The 25,032-nt window shown below is 47.7% G+C and overlaps 1 protein-coding gene across 1 annotated transcript; it reads right to left on the bottom strand.

Annotated features, from left to right (window-relative positions):
* Positions 1-1,553: 1,553 nt before the first annotated feature.
* On the bottom strand, positions 1,554-22,272 carry TEX33 (testis expressed 33). Its single transcript, XM_025399987.1, has 6 exons — positions 22,171-22,272; positions 17,607-17,666; positions 13,627-14,093; positions 11,326-11,470; positions 1,916-2,026; positions 1,554-1,711 (listed from the first exon to the last, which is right to left on the bottom strand). The coding sequence occupies exons 2-6, from the start codon at positions 17,626-17,628 to the stop codon at positions 1,614-1,616; spliced, it is 843 nt and encodes a 280-aa protein (XP_025255772.1). The 5' UTR covers positions 17,629-17,666; positions 22,171-22,272; the 3' UTR covers positions 1,554-1,613.
* Positions 22,273-25,032: the final 2,760 nt, after the last annotated feature.

Genomic DNA, 25,032 nt, shown 5'->3' with positions numbered 1-25,032 from the left:
AGGAGGGGCAGTTGACGGAGAAACAGGAACGTGTCTCCTCTTCTGGTAATGATTTTGATTCTTCCTTTTGCTTTTGATCTTTCAAAAACAAGATGACCACTGGGACAAACTATTATTTTGAGGTCGCCAATAAACCATTCCTGCATATAGTAATACTCTTAGTAATACTGTTATGTAGTCCCCTCTCACAAAGTCTGGGCTTGGCCGTATGTCTCTTTGACCACAGGGACATTGACAAGCCAGTGTAAGGCTTGATAAACCATTGCACATTGAATCTTGGCCCCTGAGGAGGCTCCTTCTTGAAACCCAGTCCACATTCCAGAAGAAGCTCAAGTGAGCCATGAAGAGAGGCCCCACGAGAGAGAGTGATGATCTGCCAGCCCCCAACTGTGGTTCTCATCCCAGCTGAGGCACTAGGCATGGGAGAGGAGCAGGTGTCTTCACAGCAGATGCTATACAGAACCAAAATGAGCTGTACCTCCTGAGCCCTGCCTAAATTGCTAAATCGTGAGCAAATTAGGGATCATGTCATTGTCATTTTAAGCCCACAAGTTTTGATGGTGTTTTGGAACACAGCAAATAATAACCCATGGGTAGAGCACGTTCTGAGGGTGCAAGTCAATGATCTGGGGGTGGAGTGTGCTGCAGGCTTAGAGGCTCATCAGGTGAAAAGCTTCAGGATCAACTGGAAAACAGAACTGTCTGACCTAGAACCCATTATCTGGGGACTCTACCCTGGGGCTCCAAGTCCCAGGGATCTTATGGGCTGAGGATGCTTTTGGCTGCTTAAACAATGAGGAGATCCTCGGGCTCACATTACAGGAAGTCCAGAGGCCAACAGCTTCTGGTCAAGTTGATGGAGCAGCTTGGGGAGGCCATGGAGGACCCAGAATGTGCTGCGTGGTCTGCAGTTCCCCTGGTCATAGGTGTCTGGCAGGAGTGGTCTGGGCTGCATGGTTCCTCATTCATTACATCAGGAAAGATGGATGCTCTCCCAGCATTCCCAGTGGAGAAAAGGTTTTCCCAGAAGGCTGCTCACATCCTCACGTTTCTTTGCATCTTATTGGCTCAAATTGAGTCACATGTGCATGACTGAACCAATCATGTGCAAGAGGTGGGGTTGGGGGTAGGAGTTAAGAATTACCATGAGACCAATCAAATCCACCACTAGATTGGAGGAAATGTGTGTGGCCAATTCCTCTGAAGCCCATGTCTCATGTCCGGGAGGAATGGATGTCTGGAAATAATTGGCATGTTCTAGGAAGAGCATGTAGAGTAAGATCGAGCAGTGCCCACTATAGGACCCCCTCACATAGGGCATGTGGGAGAAGCCAGGAACCCTGGGCTTGAGACAGAGTCATGCCCAGCTCTCATGTCCTTTCCTGGGATAATGGGTGAAAGTGCGTGTGTGTGCACGTGTGTGCAGGAGGGAGGACTAGGGAATAGTTTGGGCCTTCAGGGCTTCTATCTTCCCCTAGTTGGTCTCTCCAACACGGTACACGGGCTTCCACTCAAATGTGATGAAAGTCACCAAGCACAGAAGGACTCAGACCTGAGCCTTTCCTTATTGTTAGCACTTTATTTGAGTAGAAGACACCTCTACTGTGTCAAATCTAGTACTTTGAGCTCTTGGATTTGCTGTTTTCTCCATATTTCTCTTCCAGTGCTTTCTGCAAGTTCAGATTCATAGCATTTTTCCGGTGCCACTGTCCTACAGAGAGCAGGAGAGGAGCCAGCACAGATTAGATCATCCAGCAGTCTCTGGAGTGCCCAGACCCCAGGGATGACTCATACCTCTTCCAAGTCCACCCTTGGCTCTGTCTCCTGCTCTGATTTCTCTCTGAACCTTAGAGCCAACACACCCTGCCTGTGGAGGACAGTCCTTGCCTCCCATCACCCGCAGCTCCTCACTTACCCAGATCATCCGTCTTTCTGCCATGCCAGTGTTCTAAGTCCCTAACTGATTTCTCAATGACCTCTGGTGTGTAGGAAGCCTTCATGAGGCTCTTTGTCTCCTCAGCAGCCCCTGTGGAATGCCATGAAGAAACCCCGAGTGCCCAATTCAGTGGCTGTCGGGTACTCCATAGTTTATATTGGGTGTCAGTTTCCTTTACAGATGGTAAATTGCGGAAGGGAAGGGGAGTGAGAAGGGTTTCAAAGTAAAGTCATTTGGGTTCAAACCCAAACTCCATTATTTACAGATAGTATGGCCTCAGAGAAATGTTTAACCTCTCTGAGCTTCAGTGTCTTCAACTATACCAAGAAATGAGATTTTTTTTGCATGGCTGGGAAGACAAAATTATTGGACATTCATCAGGACATCTAGCAAGTGACAACTAATACTTGTAACTTAAGAAAACATCTCTATATTCAAAATTCAAACATGCACAAGCAAATACGTTACAATGATCAAGAGTCAGCAGAAACACCAAAGGACAAAATCTCCCAAATTAGCAAAGATTTGAATGATCAGATACAGAATACAAAATAAGTGCATTTAATGACTGAAACCATAAAAGAGAGAATAAAAATATAAGGCAAGAATAAGAAACCATCCAGAAAGAGCAGGTAGATTAGTAAGAGAAGCAAACGGAATTTCAGAAATGAAACGTAATAATTGAAAAAATTAAACTCCATGGATAATAAGATGCCTGGGACTTGCTTTGAAATAATCTTGGATGGGAGCGGATGGGTGGGAGAAAAGATGAGGCAAGATCGGCTATGTATTCATCACTGTTGAGGCTGGGTGGCATGAGCAACATCTATTCATAAACTAAATTCTCTTCTTTTCCATAAGCTTGAAAATTGCCATCATAAAAGTTTAAAAAGAAATTCAATTAACAGGTAAAATAGCAGATCAAATACAGCTGAGAGAAAATGGTAAACTGGAAGATACACCTGAAGAAATTAGTATTAGGATGCAATATAAAGAAAAAAAAAGATGTGGGCTGGGCGTGGTGGCTCATGCCTGTAATCCCAGCACTTAGAGAGGCCGAGGCGGGCGGATCACCTGAGGTCCAGAGTTCGAGACCAGGCTGATCAATATGGGGAAGCCCTGTCTCTACTAAAAATACAAAAATTAGCTGGGCATGGTGGTGCATGCCTGTAATCCCAGCTACTTGGGAGGCTGAGGCAGGAGAGTCGCTTGAACCCGGGAGGCGGAGGTTGCAGTGAGCCGAGATCGTGCCACTGCACTCCAGCCCGGGCAACAAGAGCAAAACTCTGTCTCAATTAAAAAAGAAAAGAAAAGAAAAGAAAAAGATGTGGAAAACATGAAAGAGGCGTTAAGATGCTGGTTAAATGAGAATGCCCAAAACACATCTCAATGGAGTTCTAAAAGGCGAGACTAGAAAAAATGGACAGAAACAAAATTTGAAAAGATGATGGGTGAAATTTTTTCAGACTTGAAAGATGTGAAGTCTTAGATTCAAGAATCATAGGCCTGGCGCGGTGGCTCATGCCTGTAATCTCAGCACTTTGGGAGGCGGAGGCAGGCAGATCACTTGAGATCAGGAGTTTGACACCAGCCTGGCCAATATGGTGAAACCCCGTCTCTACTAAAAATACAAAAAAAATTAGCCGGGCAGGCGCCCATAATCCCAACTACTTGGGAGGCTGAGGCAGGAGAATCGCTTGAACTTGGGAGGAGGAGTTTGCAGTGAACCGAGATTGTGCCACTGCATACCAGCCTGGGCAACAGAGCAAGACTCCATCTCGGAAAAAAAAAAAAAGGAATCATTATTCTCTAATCAAGGTAAGTCAAAGGAATTCCTTATCTAAGTACATCCAAGTAAAATTCAGAACACCAGAAACAAGAGGATGTTAGAAGTAGCCGTGGAGAAAAGAAAAATTACTTGTAAAGAATAACAATTGATTTGATTAATCATCAAAGACAGAAAAAAATGGATCAATATCAAAGTACTAATAGAAAACAATCAGCAATCTGTATATAATATAACTACCTTCCAAGAAGGAGGACAAAATAAGACTTTTCTGAGAAACGGAGCCTAAAGTTCACCAGCAACAAGACCTCACTAAACATACCTTCTAAACATACTTCAGGAAGAGAAAAAGTGATCCCAGAAGGAAGGCCTGAGATACAAGAAGGAATAGGAAGCAAAGAAAATGGAAACAGAGTAAATCTAAATATATGTTCATTATAATAACAGCACCAGCATCTAATTTATGGAATAATATAATAATGGTGACGATGATGGGAGCTTCACCTGAACTACCCATTGAATCTTCTCAACGACTCTTAAGAAGTAGATATAATTATTATGCCCATTTTACTGTTGAAGTCACTGAAGCACAGAGAAGTTAAGTAACTTGTCTAAAGTCACACAGCTGGTACATGAGATCTAGAACTCAAACCCAGACCTTGTGGCTCTAGGCTCCACAGCTTAAAGTACTTTGCTTATGTCTAATTCTAGGCGAGGAACAGTGGCTCATGCCTGTAATCCCAGTACTTTGGAAGTCTGAGGCAGAGGGATCATTTAAAGCCAGGAGTTTGAGACCAGTCTGAACAACAAAGCGAGAACCAATCTCTAAATATATATATAAAATATATATATTCTATATATACATATATATACATTCTATAAAATAATAACATGTAAGCTGAGGTGGAGGTCGGGAGAGTAATTAAAATTATTTTATTTTATTTTGTTATTATTTTTTTAGACGGAGTCTTGCTCTGTCACCAGGCTGGAGTGCAGTGGCTCGATCTCGGCTCACTGCAGCCTCCGCCTCCCAGGTTCAAGCGATTTTCCTGCCTCAGCCTCCTGAGTAGCTGGGACTATAGGTGTGCACCACCACGCCCAGCTAATTTTTGTATTTTTAGTAGAGACAGGGTTTCACCATGTTAGCCACGATGGTCTCAATCTCTTGACCTTGTGATCCACCCACCTCGGCCTCCCAAAGTGCTGGGATTACAGGTGTGAGCCACCGTGCCCAGCCAAAGTTAAAGCCTTCTAAGGACCTTATAGTGTCCAGGAAAACACAAATGCCTAGATTAACTTTATAATTTGTTAACTATGCACATAAACATGTCAAAGGTAACCACTCAAAGAATAAGAGGAGTAGAAAAGAACAAATATCAGATTGAGAAAAATAAGAAAGCTGATGCAAATCCAAAAAGAGAAAGAAAAAGAAGCCACAAAGAAAAAGCAGCACAAATAGAAAATGCAAAATAAGATCATGGAAATAAATCCAAATAGTCTATATCAGTAACGAGAATCAATATGAATAAATTAAACCCATTCGTTGAAAACCAGATTACGATACTACCGAAAATGTTTTCCAGGTATATATCATTGAAAGCATATTTAAAAGGACACAAAGAGAGGATAAACGTGGAAGAACAGAAAAAGATACACCCAGGCAAACACTAACTAAAAGCAATCTGGTCTAACTATATCAGGCAAAATAGACTGTAGTGCAAAGGCATGATGAAAAACAAAAACAACCGCAATTCATTAAGGTAATGCAGTGATTCTGAACTTGCTACATTGAGGTAATTTCAAAATACATAAGGCAAAATTGACAGAGCCACAGGAGAAATGGACAAAGCTGCTATTATAGGGGAAGATTTAGAGACACATATTTTAGTAACTAATAGATCAAGCAAAGAATATTAATAAGGATTAGAAGATTTGCATGGAAATCCTTAACAAGCCTGTTCTATTAGACAAATGCAGAATTCCTTACCCAAGAGATTATTATTATTATTATTACTATTATTATTTTGAGACGGAGTCTTGCTCTGTCGCCAGACTGGAGTGCAGTGGCGCGATCTTGGCTCACTACAACCTCCGCCTCCCGGGTTCAAGTAATTCTTCTGCCTCAGCCTCCCGAGTAGCTGGTATTACAGGCGTGCACCATCATGCCCAGCTGATTTTTGTATTTTTAGTAGAAACGGGGTTTCACCATGTTGGCCAGGATGATTTCGATCTCTTGACCTCGTGATCTGCCTGCCTCCACCTCCCGAGATTTTTTTTTTAAATTATTTATGTATTTATGTATTTATTTATTTATTTATTTGAGACTGAGTCTTGCTCTGTCACCAGGCTGGAGTGCAGTGGCACAATCTTGGCTCACTGCAACCTCCGACTCCCTGGTTCAAGCAATTCTCTTGCCTCAGCCTCCTGAGTAGCTGGGATTACAGGCACATGCCACCACACCCAGCTAATTTTTGTATTTTTAGTAGAGATAGGGTTTCACCATGTTGGCCAGGATGGTCTCGATCTCCTGACCTCGTGATCTGCCTGCCTTGGCCTCCCAAAGTGCTGGGATTACAGGCATGAGCCTCTGCGCTCAGCCCCCAGAGAGATTATTTTTAAGCACACACAGATCGTCTACAAAAATCGCCATCTACTGGGCTCTAAAGTGAATCTGAACAATTTCAAAGGATTTACATCATTACAGGGCTGTGTTCTCCAATGACAATGACATCAAGCTAGGAGATTGAATCCACCCCAAAGACAAGAGAGCAAACCAAGAAAGAGGAAGACACCAAATAGAGGAAATCAGAATTCCAACAATGGAAAGAAGTGAAAAAAAAAAAAATCATTGGTAAGCTGGTTCGGGGATCCCTGGATACCTGGACACAGAGGGAAATGGACAGGACGTAAGCTACCATTCTGCCTGCTCTGTGACTCAAAGACACAATGTCCAGGTGAGCCCAGTCAAGGCTTTGATTTGTACTTGGCTTGTCCTTACCATGGGCTCACCCTCTACTCTCCCCTCCCAGCCCTGCTGCCTGGAGCAGATGAGGACCTTCATGTTAGCCCACAGGGGTGTTCTGCTCTGACCTCCTTCTGAAACTGGAGCCACAGTGAGTTGGGAGGCAGAAAATACACAAAGGGCCACTCACCCTGGCCATATTCCTGCAGGCCATCCCACATGGTCCCCCCGCAGCCCTGTCTGGTGCCTGGCTGTGGGAAGCCTATATACCCAGGACTCACAGCCATGACAACACTCTCCCCGCATGAAGTTCACTAAACTCTCAGGACACCCAAAGCCAGACTAAGACCCAGAGCCAGCTCCATTTTCCCCCATGCTGTTTTCATAGTAGTGAATAAATTTCATGAGATCTGATGGTTTTATATGAGGAAACTCCTTTCACTTGGTTCTCATTCTGTCTTGTCGGCCACCATGTAAGACGTGCCTTTCATCTTCCGCCATGATGTGAGGCCTCCCCAGCTACATGAGTCTATTAAACTACTTTTCTTTATAAATTACCCAGCCTCAGGTATGTCTGTATCAGCAGTGTGAAAACTGACTATATTATATTTAATAGTGTAATGGTAGAATCAAGAAGGAGATAAGGATGCCTGTTTTTCCTGCTTATATACACCATTGTCCTAGACAGGTCAGCTAAGTGCTGATATAAAGGTAAGAAAAGCCTAGTGTTTAAGAATTTAAACTCTAGCCTCTGACTGGCAGGGTTTAAATCCCAACTCTGACCGTTCCTACCTGTGTGGCCTTAATTAAGTTATTTAACTTTTCCATGACTCAATTTTTTTCATCCGGAAAAAAAAATGGGAATTGTAGCATTTACCACATGGGATTCATGTGGAGAATAAAATATATGTATAAAGTATTTAGACCAGTACCTGGCATATGTTAGATACAATGCATAAATGTAGCCATTATTACTATTCAAAGCACTCCTAAAGAATCTATAAATAATTATTGGAATTAATTGGTGAGCTGCATAAAGCTTCTGGATATAAGATTAATATACAAAAACAAAAAACTGCATTTACGTATACAGTATCAGAAGCAAAGTTAGAAAATAGAATTTTAAAAATATATCATTTTCAATAAGCAGCAAAAAAAGAGATTCTCCTAAATAAGTCTAACAAAAAAAAACCTGCATGATGTTTATAGAAAAAAAAATTGCAAAATGTTACTGAGAGATATCAAAGGAAGACTTAAATCAATGGAGGTATACACCATATTCATATATTAGAAAATTCATTATAAAGCTGACAACAGCCCTTAAATTGAGCTGTAGATTCAATATACTTCCAAACAAAATCCCAACAGGGTTTTTCATGGAAATTTCCATATATTAATAACATTTGTATGGAAGAGTAAAGGGCCTAGAAACCTAAGACATTAACTGGTGATGGTAGTGGAGGGGTGGTAGTGGGAGTATTGCCTGACCAGATATCAGGTCACTTATAATACCTTAGTGATTAAAAGTGTAATATTAGACCAATGGACAGAATAGAGCCTGGAAACCGATCTATGCATGTGTCAAAACCTGATGGATAACAGAGGTACCACTGCAGATCACCGGGAGGAAAGATGAGCCTATTCAACAAAAGGTGCTGAGGGAATCAGTAATCCACATAAAGAAGGAATTGAAAATGAATCCTTACTAGGGAAAGATTTTTGTTGTTGTTGTTCCATTATTTTGAGGGCTGGGCACATAGATGCCCAAGGAGTGCCCGAGCTCATCATCTCACTTTTTATACAGCTGGGAAAGCTGCTGAAAGTTTCCTCAAGCCTAGTTTTACTACTTTCTTAAATGGCTAAAACTCACAAAAGCCGTCTACAGTTTTTGAAAATGAATCCCTACTTCATACTAAAAACAAAAATCAACTCCAGGTGGATTAAAGACTTAAATGTGAAAAGCAAAAATAAATATTTTAGAAGACTGTATAAAAGATGATCTCTATGATTCAGCATAGGATAGGAGTCCCTCAGCCTGCTCCCCCGGCACCTTCTCTAACTCAGTAAATAGCCATCTCATCCTTCCAGTCGTTCAGGTCAAAAACGTTGAAATCAACCTTAATTCCTGTATCTCACCCCAAAATCTATTCATTAGCATATTCTCTTCTCTCTGCCTTATACAAATATCCAGAATCCTACTACATCAGGCCACCTTCACCATTACCTCCCTGAGCTGCTATATTGCACAATGGTGCCTTCCAGAATCGTGCAGTGCACTAGCCCAGCTTCCAGGACCAAGCCACCATCATCTGTCCCATCTGGAGTTTTGCAGCTGCCTCCTACCGGTTTCCCTGTTTCTGCCCCAGCTCCCTATGTCCATTCTCCCCATAGCAATTGGAGTGAGCCTTTAACCTGAGCCAAACAGGACCATTCTCCTGCTTAAAACCCTGGCTTGGTTTCTCATCTCACTCCGAGTAAAGACCTTCCAGCAGGCTTCACGACCCAGTGTGTTTCCTCTGATGTCTTCTGCCTCACTCCTGTGCAGCCATACCAGTCTCACCAACCTCAAACAGCAAGCGCAAAGGCTAACCCCGGGTGGGTGGAGACAGAGAGGGACAGATGGATGGGCACACTGACAGTACTGTGCTGCAGGCTGAAGCCCTGATTCATAGTGTTTGCCAATTTCCAGAGTGTAAATACTACTAGCGTAGCCAATTTTAAGACAGCATTTATGTGCCAATCAGTGCAGCGAAACAATTGCCTCCTGTGAGCTGGCTCAAGCTGCTAGGAGCTCCAGCACATCCTTGGCACAGTTCTACTTCCCAGGCGGGATGATGGGACATGGACATTTTAAAAAATAGATTATTTTACATTTAAGTAGACATTTTCATACAAAGTTGTATGGAATAGCTATTTGGTGACCGATACTTGTTAAAGAGAGAACTGGAAGGCAGGATCTGGAAGGCCCAGAACAGAGAGCAAGCAGAACTGTATTCTTGCTTTCCTCCCCCAGCACCATCCCTTCTCCAAACTCAAAGAAAAATCCAGAAAGGCTTCCAGTGGGTGTCTGGTTCCTCAGGTGACAGGGATCCGAGCCAGGTGGAAGAGGTTTGTCAGGCCTCTGGGAACACTGGAGAGGGCCTGGAGTGAGGAGAGAGGAAGGAGCCGCACCAGAAAGAGTCTCATTTTGCAATGAGGCCAAATCAGAATGTGGGGCAGAGAGAAGTCCCTGTGTGCTGTGACGGGCATCTGAGCCATCTAGAAGACCCTGGGAACAGGATCAAAGCTAGGGAAGAGACTTAGTGGTCAAGAAAAGACTATGAGGCTGTGGAGGCAGAAGGAACACCTGACTTTGAGTCCCAGACACAATGCAGACTACTAAAAGTTCTAGGGCAAATGATCTGAAATCTGCCCGTGAAATGGAGCTAACAGCACTCTCCTCATCCCAACCAAACAGAACTACAATGACCCAATGGAAACCCTCTGTAAATGTCAGATCCTCCAACCCACCCTTCCTGTCTTCCCAGGTGGTGCCACCTCCAGGCTCTGGAGAAGAAAAATGATAGCCTGACAGCTACTGAGTGCGCACGACTTGCCTTGGCCAAGCACCTTCATGTGGCACTTCATAAAGTCCTGCCAATGACCCAGCGAGGGCCATACTCTCATTATCATCTCCACCGTACTGAGAAGGCAGTGGAGGTTTGGAGAGGTTGAGGATCCCACCAAAGGTCACACCCAGCTAGTGAGCTGAGTTTTAAACCAAAAAAACTTGATATTGTCACTGTGATCAAAGGTTCCTGGGATGGGGCTGGGGGTGGGGAGCAGCAGTCCTGGGCCTTCTACTGAATCCTGGGCCTCCTACTGGCAAATTAAGAACCAGAGGTGGGCAGGGTACAGTGGCTCACGTCTGTAATCCCAGCACTTTGGGAGGCCGAGGTGGGTGGATCAATTGAGCCCAGGAGTTTGAGACCAGCCTGGGCAACATGATGAAACTTTGTCTCTATCAAAAATACAAAAAACAAAACAAAAAAAAATTAGCCAGGCATGGTGACATGCATCTGTGCTCCCAGTTACTTGTCAGGGCAGGGTTGTGGCTGAGGTGGGAGGATTGCTTGCTTGAGCGTGTGAGGTGGAGATTTCAGCGAGCCAAGATTGTGCCACTGCTCTCCAGCCTGGGCCACAGGATGAGACTTCAAAAAACACAAGAAGACAAGGGAAGAGAGGGGAGGGGAGGGGAGAGGAGGGGAGGGGAGAGAGAGGAGGGGGAGGAGGGAAGGGAAAGGAAGGGAAAGGAAAAGGAAGGGAAGGGAAGGGAAGGGGAGGGAAGGGAAGGGAAGGGAAGGGAAGGGAAGGGAAGGGAAGGGAAGGGGAGGGGAGGGGAGGGGAGGGGAGGGGAGGGGAGGGGAGGGGAGGGGACACAGGTGTCTGGGAGCGTGAGGGGCTGACTGCCAACTGGGACGAATCATCGACACATTGAGGACAGGGGTCTGGATGCTCCCAGCACTCGCAAGCTGACATAGAGGACACATGGGCATGAAATAAGTGTCCTTGGAGATGTGCCCTGGGGTAAAGGCTTTCCCTGCCCCATGCCTGGGAGACCATGGGTGTTCCCGGTCCCACCCTTTTCCCCTTTGACTTGACCTTGAAACAAGTTTGACCGCATGTTGTAGCCGAGATCATAGTAGTCTGAGAAGACGGAGGAGATTTCCACAGGATTCGGGGTCCTGCTGGGCCATGAGCTTGCCTTCTTCTGGCCCTCGAAGGCTTCATCAATAGCCCTTTGAGCCTGAGCAGAGAGGCAGGGACAACAGACCGGGGATGGGAAAGCAGTGTCAAGCCCCATATCTCCCTCCAACCCCTCCTCCCTTGACGCTGCCCTCCCCACCACGATCCCACCTTCAGCCTGCAGCCCTCAACCTGTTCACAGGGCTGGGGAGCTGGAGTATACAAAGGCCCCAGCCCCAACCCCTCTCAGCTGCACTGCCATGGGTGGGGGGCCATCAGGTTAACGATCATAAAACCTCTTCCAAGCATTAAGCACCTGCTACATGCAACATTGGGGTGGGGGGTCTCTATAGGGTGCCACTCTTCCCACCATTTTATAAATGAGGAAAGCGGGCCTCTGGAGGCCAGAGATCACCCAATTCACATGGCTGGCAGGCCACAGAGCCCTGGCTTGCCTCCTACAACTGAGGCATCACACAGGGCAGCTCTGGGTGGGTGCTTAGCTTTCAACAAGGCCAACTCCCTCTTCATACCAACAGGGAAACTGACACACAGAGAAGCTGAGCCCAGGCCCAGGGATAGAACACCTGGGTTTGAGTTCCAATTCTGCAATATATCAGCTGCTGACTTCGGCAAGCCTCTTCTCCGCTCTAAGCCTCAGTTTCCCTACATGTAAAATGTGAAGGCAGGGTGGAACTGGATGCTCTTTGAAGTGGCTTCCAGCTCTGACACTTGCTGGCTCAATGACACTTGTGACATAAGTTACAGGTGGGCAGAAAACACAGATTTCTGGATTCCAGCCAGGGACAATGGCGGCTGAAGAAAGAAAGGACATCTCTCAAGGCTGGGCAGGGTGGTGAGAGGTAGTGGCCATAGAGTCAACCTCAAATTGGGACAAGTTCCTCCAAGTGGGGCAGAATATGTCAAGATTGTGACCTTCCAGACTTGCTGGTGGTGGGGTCACCGCACTTTAAGATGACAGAGTGGGGCCGGGCGCGGTGGCTCAAGCCTGTAATCCCAGCACTTTGGGAGGCCGAGGCGGGTGGATCACGAGGTCAGGAGATGGAGACCATCCTGGCTAACATGGTGAAACCCCGTCTTTACTAAAAATACAAAAAACTAGCCGGGCGAGGTGGCGGGCGCCTGTAGTCCCAGCTACTCGGAGGCTGAGGCAGGAGAATGGCGTAAGCCCGGGAGGCGGAGCTTGCAGTGAGCCGAGATCGCGCCACTGCACTCCAGCCTGGGTGACACAGCGCGAGACTCCGTCTCAAAAAAAAAAAAAAAAAAAGATGACAGAGTGGAAGGGTAGCCTGGGAGAAGCCTGACCCCCAGCTTTTGTGACCCAAGCCCCTTCTTGGGACTTGGTTATACCATCTGTTAAAAATGAAGCAGTAACTCCTGCCTGACCTTCCACACAATGCAGTTGCTATGAGGGTTGAGATGCTGGCTTTGAAAGTATGTCTCAGAATGCCAGGGCAGAAAGAACACAGCATTTGGCCAAAAATGGTAAATGAATTTTATCTTAAGTTTCAGTTGATTCATAGTGACTGCCTGGAATGCTATATCGGGTGGAAAAGAGTGCTGGCATCGACTAGAGATGTCTGCCATGAATGCAGGCTGGGAGGGTTGTGATATACACACTGTGTATTTGTCAGCCTGACCTAGTCCAACTGCCTTGCTTTACAGATGTGGAGACTGAAGCCCAGAGAGGGTAAGTAATTTATCCAAAGTCACCCAGCATTTAGGGGTAGGTCCAGGATTCAAATCCAAGTCTTCCGATTCCCAATAAATGCTACCCATCCACTAAATGCTGTCTTCTTTGGGAGACTTGTTCAAATGGAAAACATCCAATTCACACAAAAGGCTTTTAACTGCAAAGTCATTAAGGGCCGGAGTTCCAGAACCTGCCGACCCAGTTTGCACCCTCGTCTCACACAATTGGGTGAATTTGGTTGACTGACTTAACCCCTCTAAACCTCGGGCTCCTTAACCATAAAATGAGGAGAATAATAGTACCTTCCTCATGGGTTGCTGGGAAGATGTAACAGCTTGTTATATGTGAAGCGTAAACAGTGCACAGTGCCTGGCACACAGCAGGTGCTCAGGAGATACTGCTTTCTAGTGTTATTATTATAGGGAGTCTGTACTCAAGAGTGAGTTTATCTTGTGTCCTCATTTTAAGACTCTGCATCACCCTCCTGGCCCCTGCTGTGACACCTGCTCCTCGGAGACCAGCTCGTCCACCACGTTGCTCCCAAACTTGTGGCGAATGTTATTAGGAATGATGCTGCCCTTCTGGTTCATGGGCGTGCTCCTCTGGTCCTGGGCCCCCAAGCTGGGAACGTCATCCGTCCCCTGGCACGGCTGAGCCCCCTCTCCCGAGGTGGCCCTGTTCTCTCTTGAGGAGGATCGAGAGTCCCCGTTCTTCAGGGACCTGGACTGTGGGTCCATCCCCAGAGAATCCCTTCTGGCAGCTGTCGGAGGTGGAGGGGGAATCTCCTTCGAGTGGCACTGCCCTAGGGAGCTGCCTTGAGCGCTGGCTCCCCGGGGCAGGGGCTGTGGTGATGACAGACCCTGGTTCTTGAACTTGGAGGTGTCCAAGGAACTGCAGGTCGTTTTCCAGGGATCCAAGACCTGCTGGCCCTCCTTGTCGTTCAGGTGGGCCTTGGTCAAAGAGGTTGTACCTGAACAGGACAAAGAGAAACAGAGGGGGAGGGAGAGAGACACGCAGACAAGGGCAGAAAGTAGAGGATGGGGAGAGGGGCAGAGATGGGGGTGAGGAGGGGGAACAGACAGGCACAGAGCCCCAGAACTCCAGAGCCAGAGAAGGGGAGAGGGACCAGAGGCATGGATGGGAAATTAGGAGACACAAAGGGAGAAGACAAGTCAGCCTGCCATGCCTCCCATGGGCAGGGTTAGTCCACATTGCTTGGGGCAACAAGGGCTACCCCCCCAAGCGTGTCCCGCCTTGAGGCCTAGCTGTGTGACCCTAAGCAAGGGACTTGGCCTGTCTGCACTTTCATGCCCCTGGCTCCATTTGGATAGTTCCTTTCCCCACTTTTCCATCTTGAAACCTCCCCCTTACTCTCCGCAGTGAGAATCTGGAAGCAGTGGCACTGGCAGAGGCATTCCTGGGGCCAAGCCACATGCCTGGGAAGTACTGGAGCTGGATGGGACTCCCAGACTTTGCCTCCGATGCAAGGCTGCTCCCCAATACCTACCTCCTCCCTTCGCCAGGGCTGAGAAGTGGCACCATCCCACTCACCTCCCAGGCTCTCTTCTCCCCACCTCTCCCTGTCTCCCATGTCCCTGCCCACGGCCTCCACTCCTCTGGGTCTCTTGCTCTCAGCCTCACAGCCTGGCCCCATCCTCCACCCCAGATTACAGCTGTAAATGTGTTTGGTGGTCTTCCCTCCAAAACCTCAAGATGAGTCCTCCAGTCCTCTTAAAAGATACACAGGGGCTGGGCATGGTGGCTGTCAGGCCTCTGAGCCCAAGCTAAGCCAACATATCCCCTGTGGCCTGTGGGTATACATCCAGACAGCCTGAAGCAACTGCAGATCCACAAAAGATGCGAAAATAGCCAGTTCCTGCCTTAACTAACGACATTCTACCATTGCGATTTGTTCCTGCCCTGCCCTAACTGATCAATTGACTTTGTGACGATACAGCCTCCTGGCCCTTGGGATAATGTACTTTGTGATGTTCCCCCGCCCTTGGGAATGTACTTTGTAGGATACACCCTCCCCACCCTTGAGAAGGTCCTTTGTAGTATCCTCCCCCGCCCTTAGGAAGGTACTTCGTAATATTCTTCCCACCTTTGCTGACTCTCTTTTCCGACTCAGCCCGCCTGCACCCAGGTGATTAAAAAACTTTATTGCTCACACAAAGCCTGTTTGCTGGTCTCTTCACGGGCATGACAGTGACTCACACCTGTAAGTGGTCATTAAGGGCCTCACACCTGTAAGAGTTATTAATGACACGCCTGTACGTGGTGGCTCACACCAGCACTTTGGGAGGCCAGGGTGGTCAGATCACTTGAGGTTAGGAGTTCAAGATCAGCTTGGCCAACATGGTGAAACCCTGCCTCTGCTAAAAATACAAAACGTAGGTGGGTGTGGTGGCGTGCACCTGTAATCCCAGCTACGGAGATAGGAGTATTGCTTGAACCCAGGAGGCAGAGGTTGCATTAAGCTGAGATCACACCACTGCACTCCAGCCTGGGCAACAGAGCGAGACTCCACCTCAAAAAAAAAAAAAAAGTACATAACTTTGTTTCGCTTTTGTGTTTGAATGAGACCAGAGTAGTGTGTTGGCTTTGTAACTTGCTGTTCAATGCACCACCCTGCCTTGGGGATCTACTCAAGGTAGTGGAGACAGCCCCAACTTCCCTTCGGAGCCCTGCAGGCCTCCACCACCACCCCACTGGGGAACATTCAGATGGGCCCAGTTTAGTTTCTCAGAGAAGGATGCTGCAGACATCAGGCTTTGGCAGCCGCTGCGGTTTTTATTTCACTCCCACAGATCCCTGCTCTGTTGTCACAAGTGATGGAGGTAGGGGAGGGCCCTTCTCGCCTACCCCTCGGGGGACTGCAGACCCTTCCCCAGGGCAGTGGGAGACGGAGACCTGAGGTTTCTCTGCTTCCCTGCCCACTTTCTCCTCGTCTTCCTTCCGCTTGGTGCCTTTGTCATGGCTCTTTGTCACCTACACGACAGGCAGAGGGAAAACCTGTTCCCCAAGACTAGACTTCCTTCTTTCTGTACTGGGCTGTGCCCCAACCGGCAGGCAGCCAAGCAGAGGGGCACCTCTGGAGACAGCTGGACTGTCAGGATGGACGGGCATGAAGACCCTCCTCAAAAGAGCGGAGGCAGAGAGCGGGAAGACCACCCCCCATCTGGTCAACCTCAGCCCCCTCCCCCTGCTCCTGGGTGGACTGAGAACCCAGGGCAGGGATGGGCTTCTCCTGGATCAGGACAGCCAGTCCTGCACTGCCTCCTCTATCAGCACGTGCTGTCGCCATTGCCAGCTCACCCTCAGCCTGCCCTTTGGGATTATGGGCATGTTTATGGCCCAAATATGTCTTGTGTCTCTGACCTGGAGAGCCAGGATATTCACCAACTCATCAACTGAGCAAGACCCAACTACGTGTCAGGTGCTATGCCAGGCGACGGGGACACGACAGTAAGCTGAACAGGCCAACCCCTATCCTGTCAGTGTTGAATATCTGTTGAATGAATGAATGGATGCATGCACGAATGAATGAAGACCTGCTCTGCCATTTCAAGAATCTTATTGACACCTCTCCTCTACTCCATTCATTCAGCTGTAAAACGGGCAGAGTGAACCCTGCTTCATTTGCTATTATGAAGATCAAATGATTAGTCCGCAGAGTTTATCTAAATGTGGCTATGTATCAGGATTCCCTGGGCGTTCATTAAAAATACAGATTCCTGGGCCCCTCTCAGAGCTGCTGCATCAGAAAGGCCCTGAATCTGGAATCTGAGTGTCTAACAAGGCCCGTGGGCATTCATGACATTGGAGGAAGATTTTAGGAGGAGCGCTGCCCCAACTCACTAGACTCTCTTCGCCCCATCCCACCTGCCAGCCCCAGCCACCCTCCACTCACCCCTGGGGACCCTTCTCAGAGCAGGCCTGATTCCGTTCCATGCCTGCATTGAAATCTTTCCTCTCGTCCTCAGGGCAGAGTCCCTGCTCTCAGGACTCCTTGAAAGTGCCAGACCTCCCTCCCTTCCAGGCCTTTGCCTGAGCTGTTCCTCCTGCCTGGAACACTCCCCTCCACTCCTTGGGCTTTACACTAACCCTGGTCTTGGCTCACGTGTGACCCCGTATGTACCTCCCACCCACCAAGGCCAGGCCCCTCACCATGTTCCCCCACAGCCCTGCCCTTCTGGTGCACACAAGACTCAGACCACCTGAGTCATCCCCTCAGGATGGGGACCATATCGGGGTGAATAATCCCTACACAAGGCAGGGTGGGAGGGCTCAATAATACCAATCCCTTCTTTTTCCTTCTGTCTTCCAACAGAATGCCCCCTAGGAAGCCAGGGCCGATGGTGGGTCTAGCGGCCAACACAAGACGGAAGGGGAGGAGAAAGGGCCTGTGCCCTGTTGCCCCAGGGAGTCCCTCCAGAAGCCTGGATGTGCATTCAGCACATCCCTGGTCTGCCCGTCTTACCTGCTCGGTGGCCCAGCTCCATAGCCTCTTGCTGTGCGACAGGCAATTCCAAGCCTAGCCCTGTAAACAAAGCATCACGTTCCATCATCTCAGATGACACACAGAGTCTCTGTGAACAAGGATGAGCTGGGAGCTGAACAGGAAGGCCTGTGGCTGTCTGCCCACCCCTGATCAGAGGTTCTTAAGCTGTTCCTGGTGCCCTCTGGCACTGCCCAGACCCACGGAACCTCTGCCTCATTCACTCATCACCCCTGGCCCAGGGGCTGCCTCTTGGACTTACGCAGCCTCTGCCCTCTCTGAAAAGCCCTGGCCACCCCCACCCCACCCCACCAGTCCTCAAAGGCCTTTCTCAAGTAGCCTTGGGACCCTGGGCTCCTTTTACTCCTTCATAATCTCTTCATCTCCTCCTCCTCTTCTCCCCTATCACCACCACCCTAGGAGACCCTAGCAGACCCCCCTGGCTGTGAAGCCCATTGCCCCGGCCCCCAGCCTGGCAACCATTTGTCTTCCTGCAAATAGGATTGTATCCATTTGCTGACTGGTCATTCGTGGTCAGGGAAGGGAAGCAGCTTAGCCGCCATGAAGAAGAGCCAAGAGCAGGAACCCACACTTTGCTCTGTTGTAAACTCAGTCTTCTGCCTAAGGCCTTTGATTCAAATTAGAGGGGTAGTTTCAAAAGGCTCTGTAGCTTTCATGCTTGTGTTTCATTTTCTTATGTGATTTTTTTTTTTTTTTTTTTTTTTGAGACAGGGTCTCACTCTGTCACCCAGGCTGGAGTGCAGTGGCTCCATCTCGGCTCACTGCAAGTGCAAGCTCCGCCTCCCGAGTTCAAGCAATTCTCCCACCTCAGCCTCCCGAGTAGCTAGGATTACAGGTGTGTGCCACCATGCCTGGCTAATTTTTTGTATTTTTAGTAGAGACGGCGTTTCACTATGTTGGCCAAGCTGATCTCTAACTCCTGGCCTCAAGTGATCCACCTGCCTCGGCCTCCTGAAGTGCTGGGCTTACAGACGTGAGCCACCATGTCTGGCTTCTTTTTCTTATTTCTGTTATCTTCTTTTATTCCATGAGGGTTGTCCCTCCACCGCTCCCCCCACTCCCAGGTTTTTGTGAATTTTGTAGTATAAATAAAATCTGGCCCTAAAGACACTACTACAAGGTAAGTGTATTTGTAATAAGGGAGGAATAGACACAAGTCAGATCTGGAAGGGATCTTTGAGGACTGAGACCCGAAGAGGGAGAGTGACTCTAAGATCATCCTGTAAGTTGTTTTCCTGGTAAGCTCAAAAACAGGTCAATTTTATTCTCAAAAAAACCACCAAGGAAAACACTCTATTAATTTGGACACTTAATCATTGTTTGATGATTGTGAAACTTCTGATATAACTTGCAATAATCCTACCCTTCTGATAGTCACATATTGTATGATCCCACCCCGCCTTGAGTGTAGGGTGGGCCTAGTGACTTGCTTCTGGTCAAAAAAGATATGACAAAACTGGTGAGATGTCACTTCCAAGATTATATTAGTGACTTCAGGTATTTGTTTGTTTGTTTTTGAGGGGGAGTCTCACTCTGTCTCGCAGGCTGGAGTGCAGTGTGGCACAATCTCGGCTCACTGCAACCTTCGCCTCCTGGGTTCAAGCCATTCTCCTGCCTCAGCCTCTGTAGTAGCTGGGACTACAGGCATACACCACCATGCCCGGGTAATTTTTTTTGTATTTTTAGTAGAGACGGGGTTTCACTGTGTTAGCCAGGATGGTCTAGATCTCCTGATCTCATGATCCATCTGCTTCAGCCTCCCAAAGTGCTGGGATTACAAGCATGAGCCACTGCGCCCAGTCCATGACTTTGGTTTTGTTTGCACTCTTTCCCTGGCTCTCCTTAGTTTGCTCATTCTGATGACAGCAAATGCCATGTTTTGAGTTGCCCCGTGGAGCAGCACATGCGGCAAGAAACTGAGGGTGGCTTCTGGCCAAAAGCTCATAAGGAATAGAAGCCCTGAGTCCAACAGTCTTTGAAGAACTGAATGAATTCTGGCGCCTGAGTGAGCTTGAAAGTGGATCGTTCCCCAGTTGAGCCTTGATATGAGAACACAGCCTAGATGACACTTTTGTTACAGCCTGTGGGATACCCTGGGCCAGAGGACCCAGCCAAGTCAGGATCCTGACCCCTATAAACTCTGAGATCATAAATTTGTACTGTTTTAAACATGCAGTGTCAAGCTTCTAAGCTTTATGGTCATTTGTTATGTGACAATACATAGCTGATACATATTTTGGTACTAAGAGTGGGGTGTTGCTGTAATAAATACTTAAAAATGTTGGACTGAATTTGGAACCAAGCAGTGTTCAGAGTCTTTAAGGATTTTGAGAAGCATGATAGGAAAAGCCTAAATCACCTTAAACAGATTTTTTTTTTTAAGCACAAATCTGGAGTTGGAAGAAGCTGCCAGTGAGGGCCCAAATGGAGGTGAAGGATATATTACTAGAAATAGCAGAAGAAAGGCCCTTGTTATGTAGTGGCAGAAACAGTGACACTGTCATCTGCAGCTATGTGACTAATGAACTGAGTCATCTAGCCAAAGAGTTCCAAACAAAAGATTGCAGTTGCCACTTAGTTTCTTCTTGCTGCTTGTAATGAAATGTGAGAGGAAGGAGATGAATTGAAGAAGGGACTGTTAAAGAAAAAGATGCCAGTACCTAACTAATGGTTCTGAAGTCTCATCCTCTCCAGTTGCCAAAAAGATGCTAAAATTAAGAAATGGCTTCAGAAGACTGTCTGGAGAGTGTGCCCAAGAGTGTGACTGTGCGACCTGTTGTTAAAACTTCAGAAAGATCAAAGGATCAGGATATTACTCCGTCACACAAACGGCGCTTTAAAGACATTAACGATATGCCTGATGTATCCTCTTAACAGAACCATAGGACCTCTAGGAAGCTTAAGGCTCCTCAGCAGGAGCCCCAGTTAAAAAGGGGTGTGAGTTTTGTTCAGTGGAGTGAACCCCTGTAAGCTTTACTGTTGAGAAAACAACATTGGCAAAATGCCGGCAGCTTGGGGTAAAAGGGATAGAGACAGTACAAAATGAAAAGATACCATTGGAAAAAAAAATAAAAATAAAAAAGACAAGTCAGAGAGTGGAAGCAAGAGTCCAGAAGGCAGAGCTGAGAGCCATGGAGAATTATTCCCAGGCCTTGAAACCTAACCAAGGAGTGTCCAACATTTGTGTGGCTGAATTTCAAAACTGCTATGGACCATTGACTCCATGTCTCCATTTTCCTCAATTTTGAATAGGAATGTCACTAGCTCTTATCCTATGCCTATCACATCATTGTATGTTAAGTGTGTTCAGGGCAAATTACTTAGTTTCACAGATCTATGACGGAGAAGAATTGAATTTGAAAAGCTGTACTTAAGGAACAACACTGGAGGAGACTCAGCCACACCTGGAGCTGATTTATATGACCAGATTCTAGCTTTTAAACTGATGCTTTAATAGGATGAGAATTTTAAATATCTTAGGAGGGGATGAATGTATTTTGCATGTGGAAGGGATGTACATTATTGGTGGCCAGAGGGCAGACAGTGGTAGGCAGTTGACATGGCTCCTAATCATCCCTGTTTCTTGGTATAATTCCCTCCCCTTTAGTGTGGACTGGACCTAGTGATGAATGGAATGTGGCAAAAATGAGGGATGTCACATCCATGATTAACTTATAAGAGACTACGACTTCTGTCTTGTTCACACACTCTCTGCAGCTCTCCTCAGCTCATCTGCTCTCATGGAAGCCAGTTTCCCTGTTGTGAGCTGCCTTATGGTGAAGTCCACAGGGCAAGGAACTCAGAGTGGCCTCTTGCCAACAGCTCCAAAGGAGCTGGATCCTGCCATGTGAATGGGTTCCAAGCAACACTTTGATTGCAGCCTGTGAGAGACCCTAGGACAGAAAAATCACCAACACTCCACCAGTACTCCCAACTCACAGAAACTATGAGAGAGTAAATGTTGTCTTAAGCCCATTAAGTTTTGGGGTGATCTGTTGTGCAGCAAGAGATAACTAACACAAGTCCTATGTCAAGCATTCTCACATCTGGTAAATTAGTCTGTCTTCACAAATACCCAGTAAGGTGTTCAGAGACACTACTAACGTATCCTCTTTCACAGATGGAGAAAATGAGGCTCAGAAAAGGCACAGGACTTCACCAGGTGGGGCTAAAATTAAGTTGCACATCTTCAAGCTAGGTGAAGTTCAAGTTAGCTCCTTCAAGTTGTCATTCTCCTCCTATCCCCATCCCCCATCCCCAGCCACCCACCTGATGTGTCCACAGCAGCTCTGTACGTCCCCGTGCACCGCCAGTCCAGAGCAGTCTGGACGGGCTACAATAGAAGTGTGGACTCACTTCCAGTTTCTGACCTGGAGAGAGAGATCCCAAGAACTTTGGTCAAAGAGGGCGGGAAGGTAGTTCTAGTCTGGGCAGTCTTCACTCACAAGCAACTCTGAATGGGGAAAAGGAAGATGAAACCTCATGTCCTGGAAGGACCCTGGCCCTTCATAAGTCTCTGCCTCACCTCTCCAATCTCTTTCATAACAGCAGGAAACACGTGAACCACACTGATGTGTGCTGAAGCCCAGGAGTGCAGATCGCCACTGCAGAACTACTGGTAAAGACCAATGGATGGTTGCTGGGAAGTGGCCCTCCCCCAGATGTTCATTGGAGTTGCCATGGTGATCACTATACACAGGGCTCTGTTACCTCAGAGGGCTAACAGGCCCACTGCTAGGGAAAAGAGGCCAGGAGAAAGCCAGGACTGAGGAGGTAGGAGGGGCTTCATGTATTGTTCACTCTGTCATCCACTCAAGAATGTCGGTTGAGCACCCACTGCGTGCCAGGTGTGTGCCAGGCACAGGAGGCTCAGATGCTACCAAGTGCAGAAGATGTTCTTGGGAGTTCAAAGCACTAAGTAGAGAGAAGAACTAGCTTTGTGTAGGAAAAAGGAGGAAGGACTTATGAAAGAGCCATTTGAGTTGGATCTTGAAGGATGCCTAGGAGTTTAACAGTTTCGAAGCGATGAGAATATTAAAGGCATGGATGTGTATAACAGCATAAATGTAGGTCAAGATCAATGGGGAAGGAAAAAGATGCATCTGGGGCTGTCTGATTTCTATGCCCAGGGATCAGGGACCTGGGAGTAAAACTAAAGCAAGAATGGAAGAGTGAGAGTCCCCTCTTCTATTCCTGAATAGCAAGGGTTACAGAAGGAGATCAACAAAGTTAAGTGACTTCTTTTCTGCAGAGAAGAAGGAGGCAGAAGCCACTGGTGCCAGCACTGGCCCATTCCTGCCTGGCTGTTGCTCAGCCTGGACAAAGAGTGGGTATAGCGAATGCCTCCTGCAAACTTTCAGGGTTTCCCCAGGAAACAGAGAGTACTGTGTTTAAACTTGGAGTCCCCAGAATCTGGGCCTGTCACCTATTAGACAAGAGACTGGCCAAGTTCTTTAGCTGAACTTTCTTCATATGTGAAACAGATATCACCCAATGCTAAGGATAAGGGTGATGGATGAATAAAATGATTTTTTGCAAAATGTAGCACATTGCCTTGCACAGAGACATCACAAAACTCTAAGCTACTTCCACAAGCAATCCATCAGCAAGTCCTTCAAAGTACACTAGACTTGGATCCCTTTGTCCACCTCCACGACTCCCCCAACTCCCTGGTCCAAGCCACCCCCATCGCTTGCCTACGTATTATCTATTGCTGCATGACAATCTTGCCATAAACTTCGAAGCTTAACATACAATTGTTATCTCACAGTTTCTTTGGATCAGGGGTCTACTCATGGCTTAGCTGAGTTCTCTGTGTTGGGATCTTAGCAGGCTATGATCCAAGTATTAGCCAGGGCTGCAGTCTCATCTGAGGTTGCACTGGGGAAGAATATGCTTCCAAGCGTATGTGGCCATGGGAGGATCAGTTCCTTGCAGTCTGTTACACTGAGGGTCTCAGGCTTTCGCTGAGTGTCAGCCAGAGGCCATCCTCAGTTCTTTGCTATCTGGGCCCCTCAGCATGACACCGACTTCATCGAAGCCAGCAAAGAGAGGGTTCTCTTGTAAGATGGGATATTACAATATTGTGTACCATAATCACAGAAGTGGCGTCTGTCACCTTTGCCATAGGCTGTTGGTTAAAAGCAAGTCACGGGTCCCACCCACAGTGACAGGGAGAGGTCCACACAGGGCATGAACATGAGGGGGCAGATAATATGGGGACCACCCTGGAGTTCACCATATTCTCTGACAGTCTTTTCTCACTCAACAGCCCCGCAATCCTGTTAAGACCTATGTGTTAGATCATATGTCACCCCCTAATCAAAACCTTCCAGTAGCTCAACCACAGTAAAAGCTGACCTCCTCCCTTTTGTCTACAAGGCCCTACCCAACATGTCCAACCTTCTTCTCTGACCTCTGCTCCTCCCACTTTCCCATGTGCTCCCTGGGTCCCTGCCATGCCAGGCTCTGCTGTTTGGGGGGCACACCAAGCACAGTCCCTCCTCCGGGCCTTTGCACTGGCTGTTCCCTCTCCTCTCCTGCAACTTCCTTCCCCCACATGTCTACATGGCTTGCCTCTTCACCTCCTTCAAGACTCTGCTCGCCTTCCCAGACCACCTTTTCTTAAAAAGCATCCCAGCCCACCCCACACTCCCTACTGCTCTTTTCCGACCTTTTCTACCATTGGACTTTATCGCCATCTGACATACTATGTATATTTGCTTCTTCTTTCCACAGTAGGGTCTGAGCCATATGTGAGATGGGAAGAGGACTGTTTTGTTAGTGGCATGGAAGTGAGAGGGGTCAACCCTCCAGACTACCAGTCCCTCCACTACAGATCCCACCAGCCTCAGCATTCAGCCCCATCACCCAACCTGCCAGCCCCAAAGCCAACCTCCTCAGCATCTCCTGAGCACCTATTTGCCCCAGTGCCAAGCCAAGGACAGACTTGGTCTCCGGCCCTCCAGGATCCTGCCTTCACTGGGAAGGCTGGATAGTGGGGAGCCGGGAGTCCTCAGTAGGTGGGGCCCAGAATTCTTCTTGCAACCCCAAAGGAGGGCCAAGACTCTTTCTGGGAAACTTGAAATCCAGCCACATGGGGCCAAGCTACCAGGTTGCTTTCTTCTACTGTGACTTCCTGATTCACCTGCCAGAACCTGGACCTTGTCCCAGGGCCAAAGCTTTCTCCAGCTCCTCCCTCCACCGCTCCCCAGGGGGCCTTACTCTGGGCCAGGAAGGGTGCTCCAGACAGAAGCCACCATCCTTTCACCTGCTCCTGAGCATGGCCTGAGAGGCCCTGGGGCCGTGTGACACCTCTATGGACATACTGGCAAAGCCACCTGTCCTCCCACCCCTCCCCAGGAGGCTGGGGCTACAGCAGCTGGGG

Source organism: Theropithecus gelada, chromosome 10 (genome assembly GCF_003255815.1).
Source record: "Theropithecus gelada isolate Dixy chromosome 10, Tgel_1.0, whole genome shotgun sequence".
NCBI lineage: Eukaryota > Metazoa > Chordata > Mammalia > Primates > Cercopithecidae > Theropithecus > Theropithecus gelada.
Note: the sequence above shows the minus strand (reverse complement) of the source record. Positions and strands in the feature narration are given on the sequence as shown.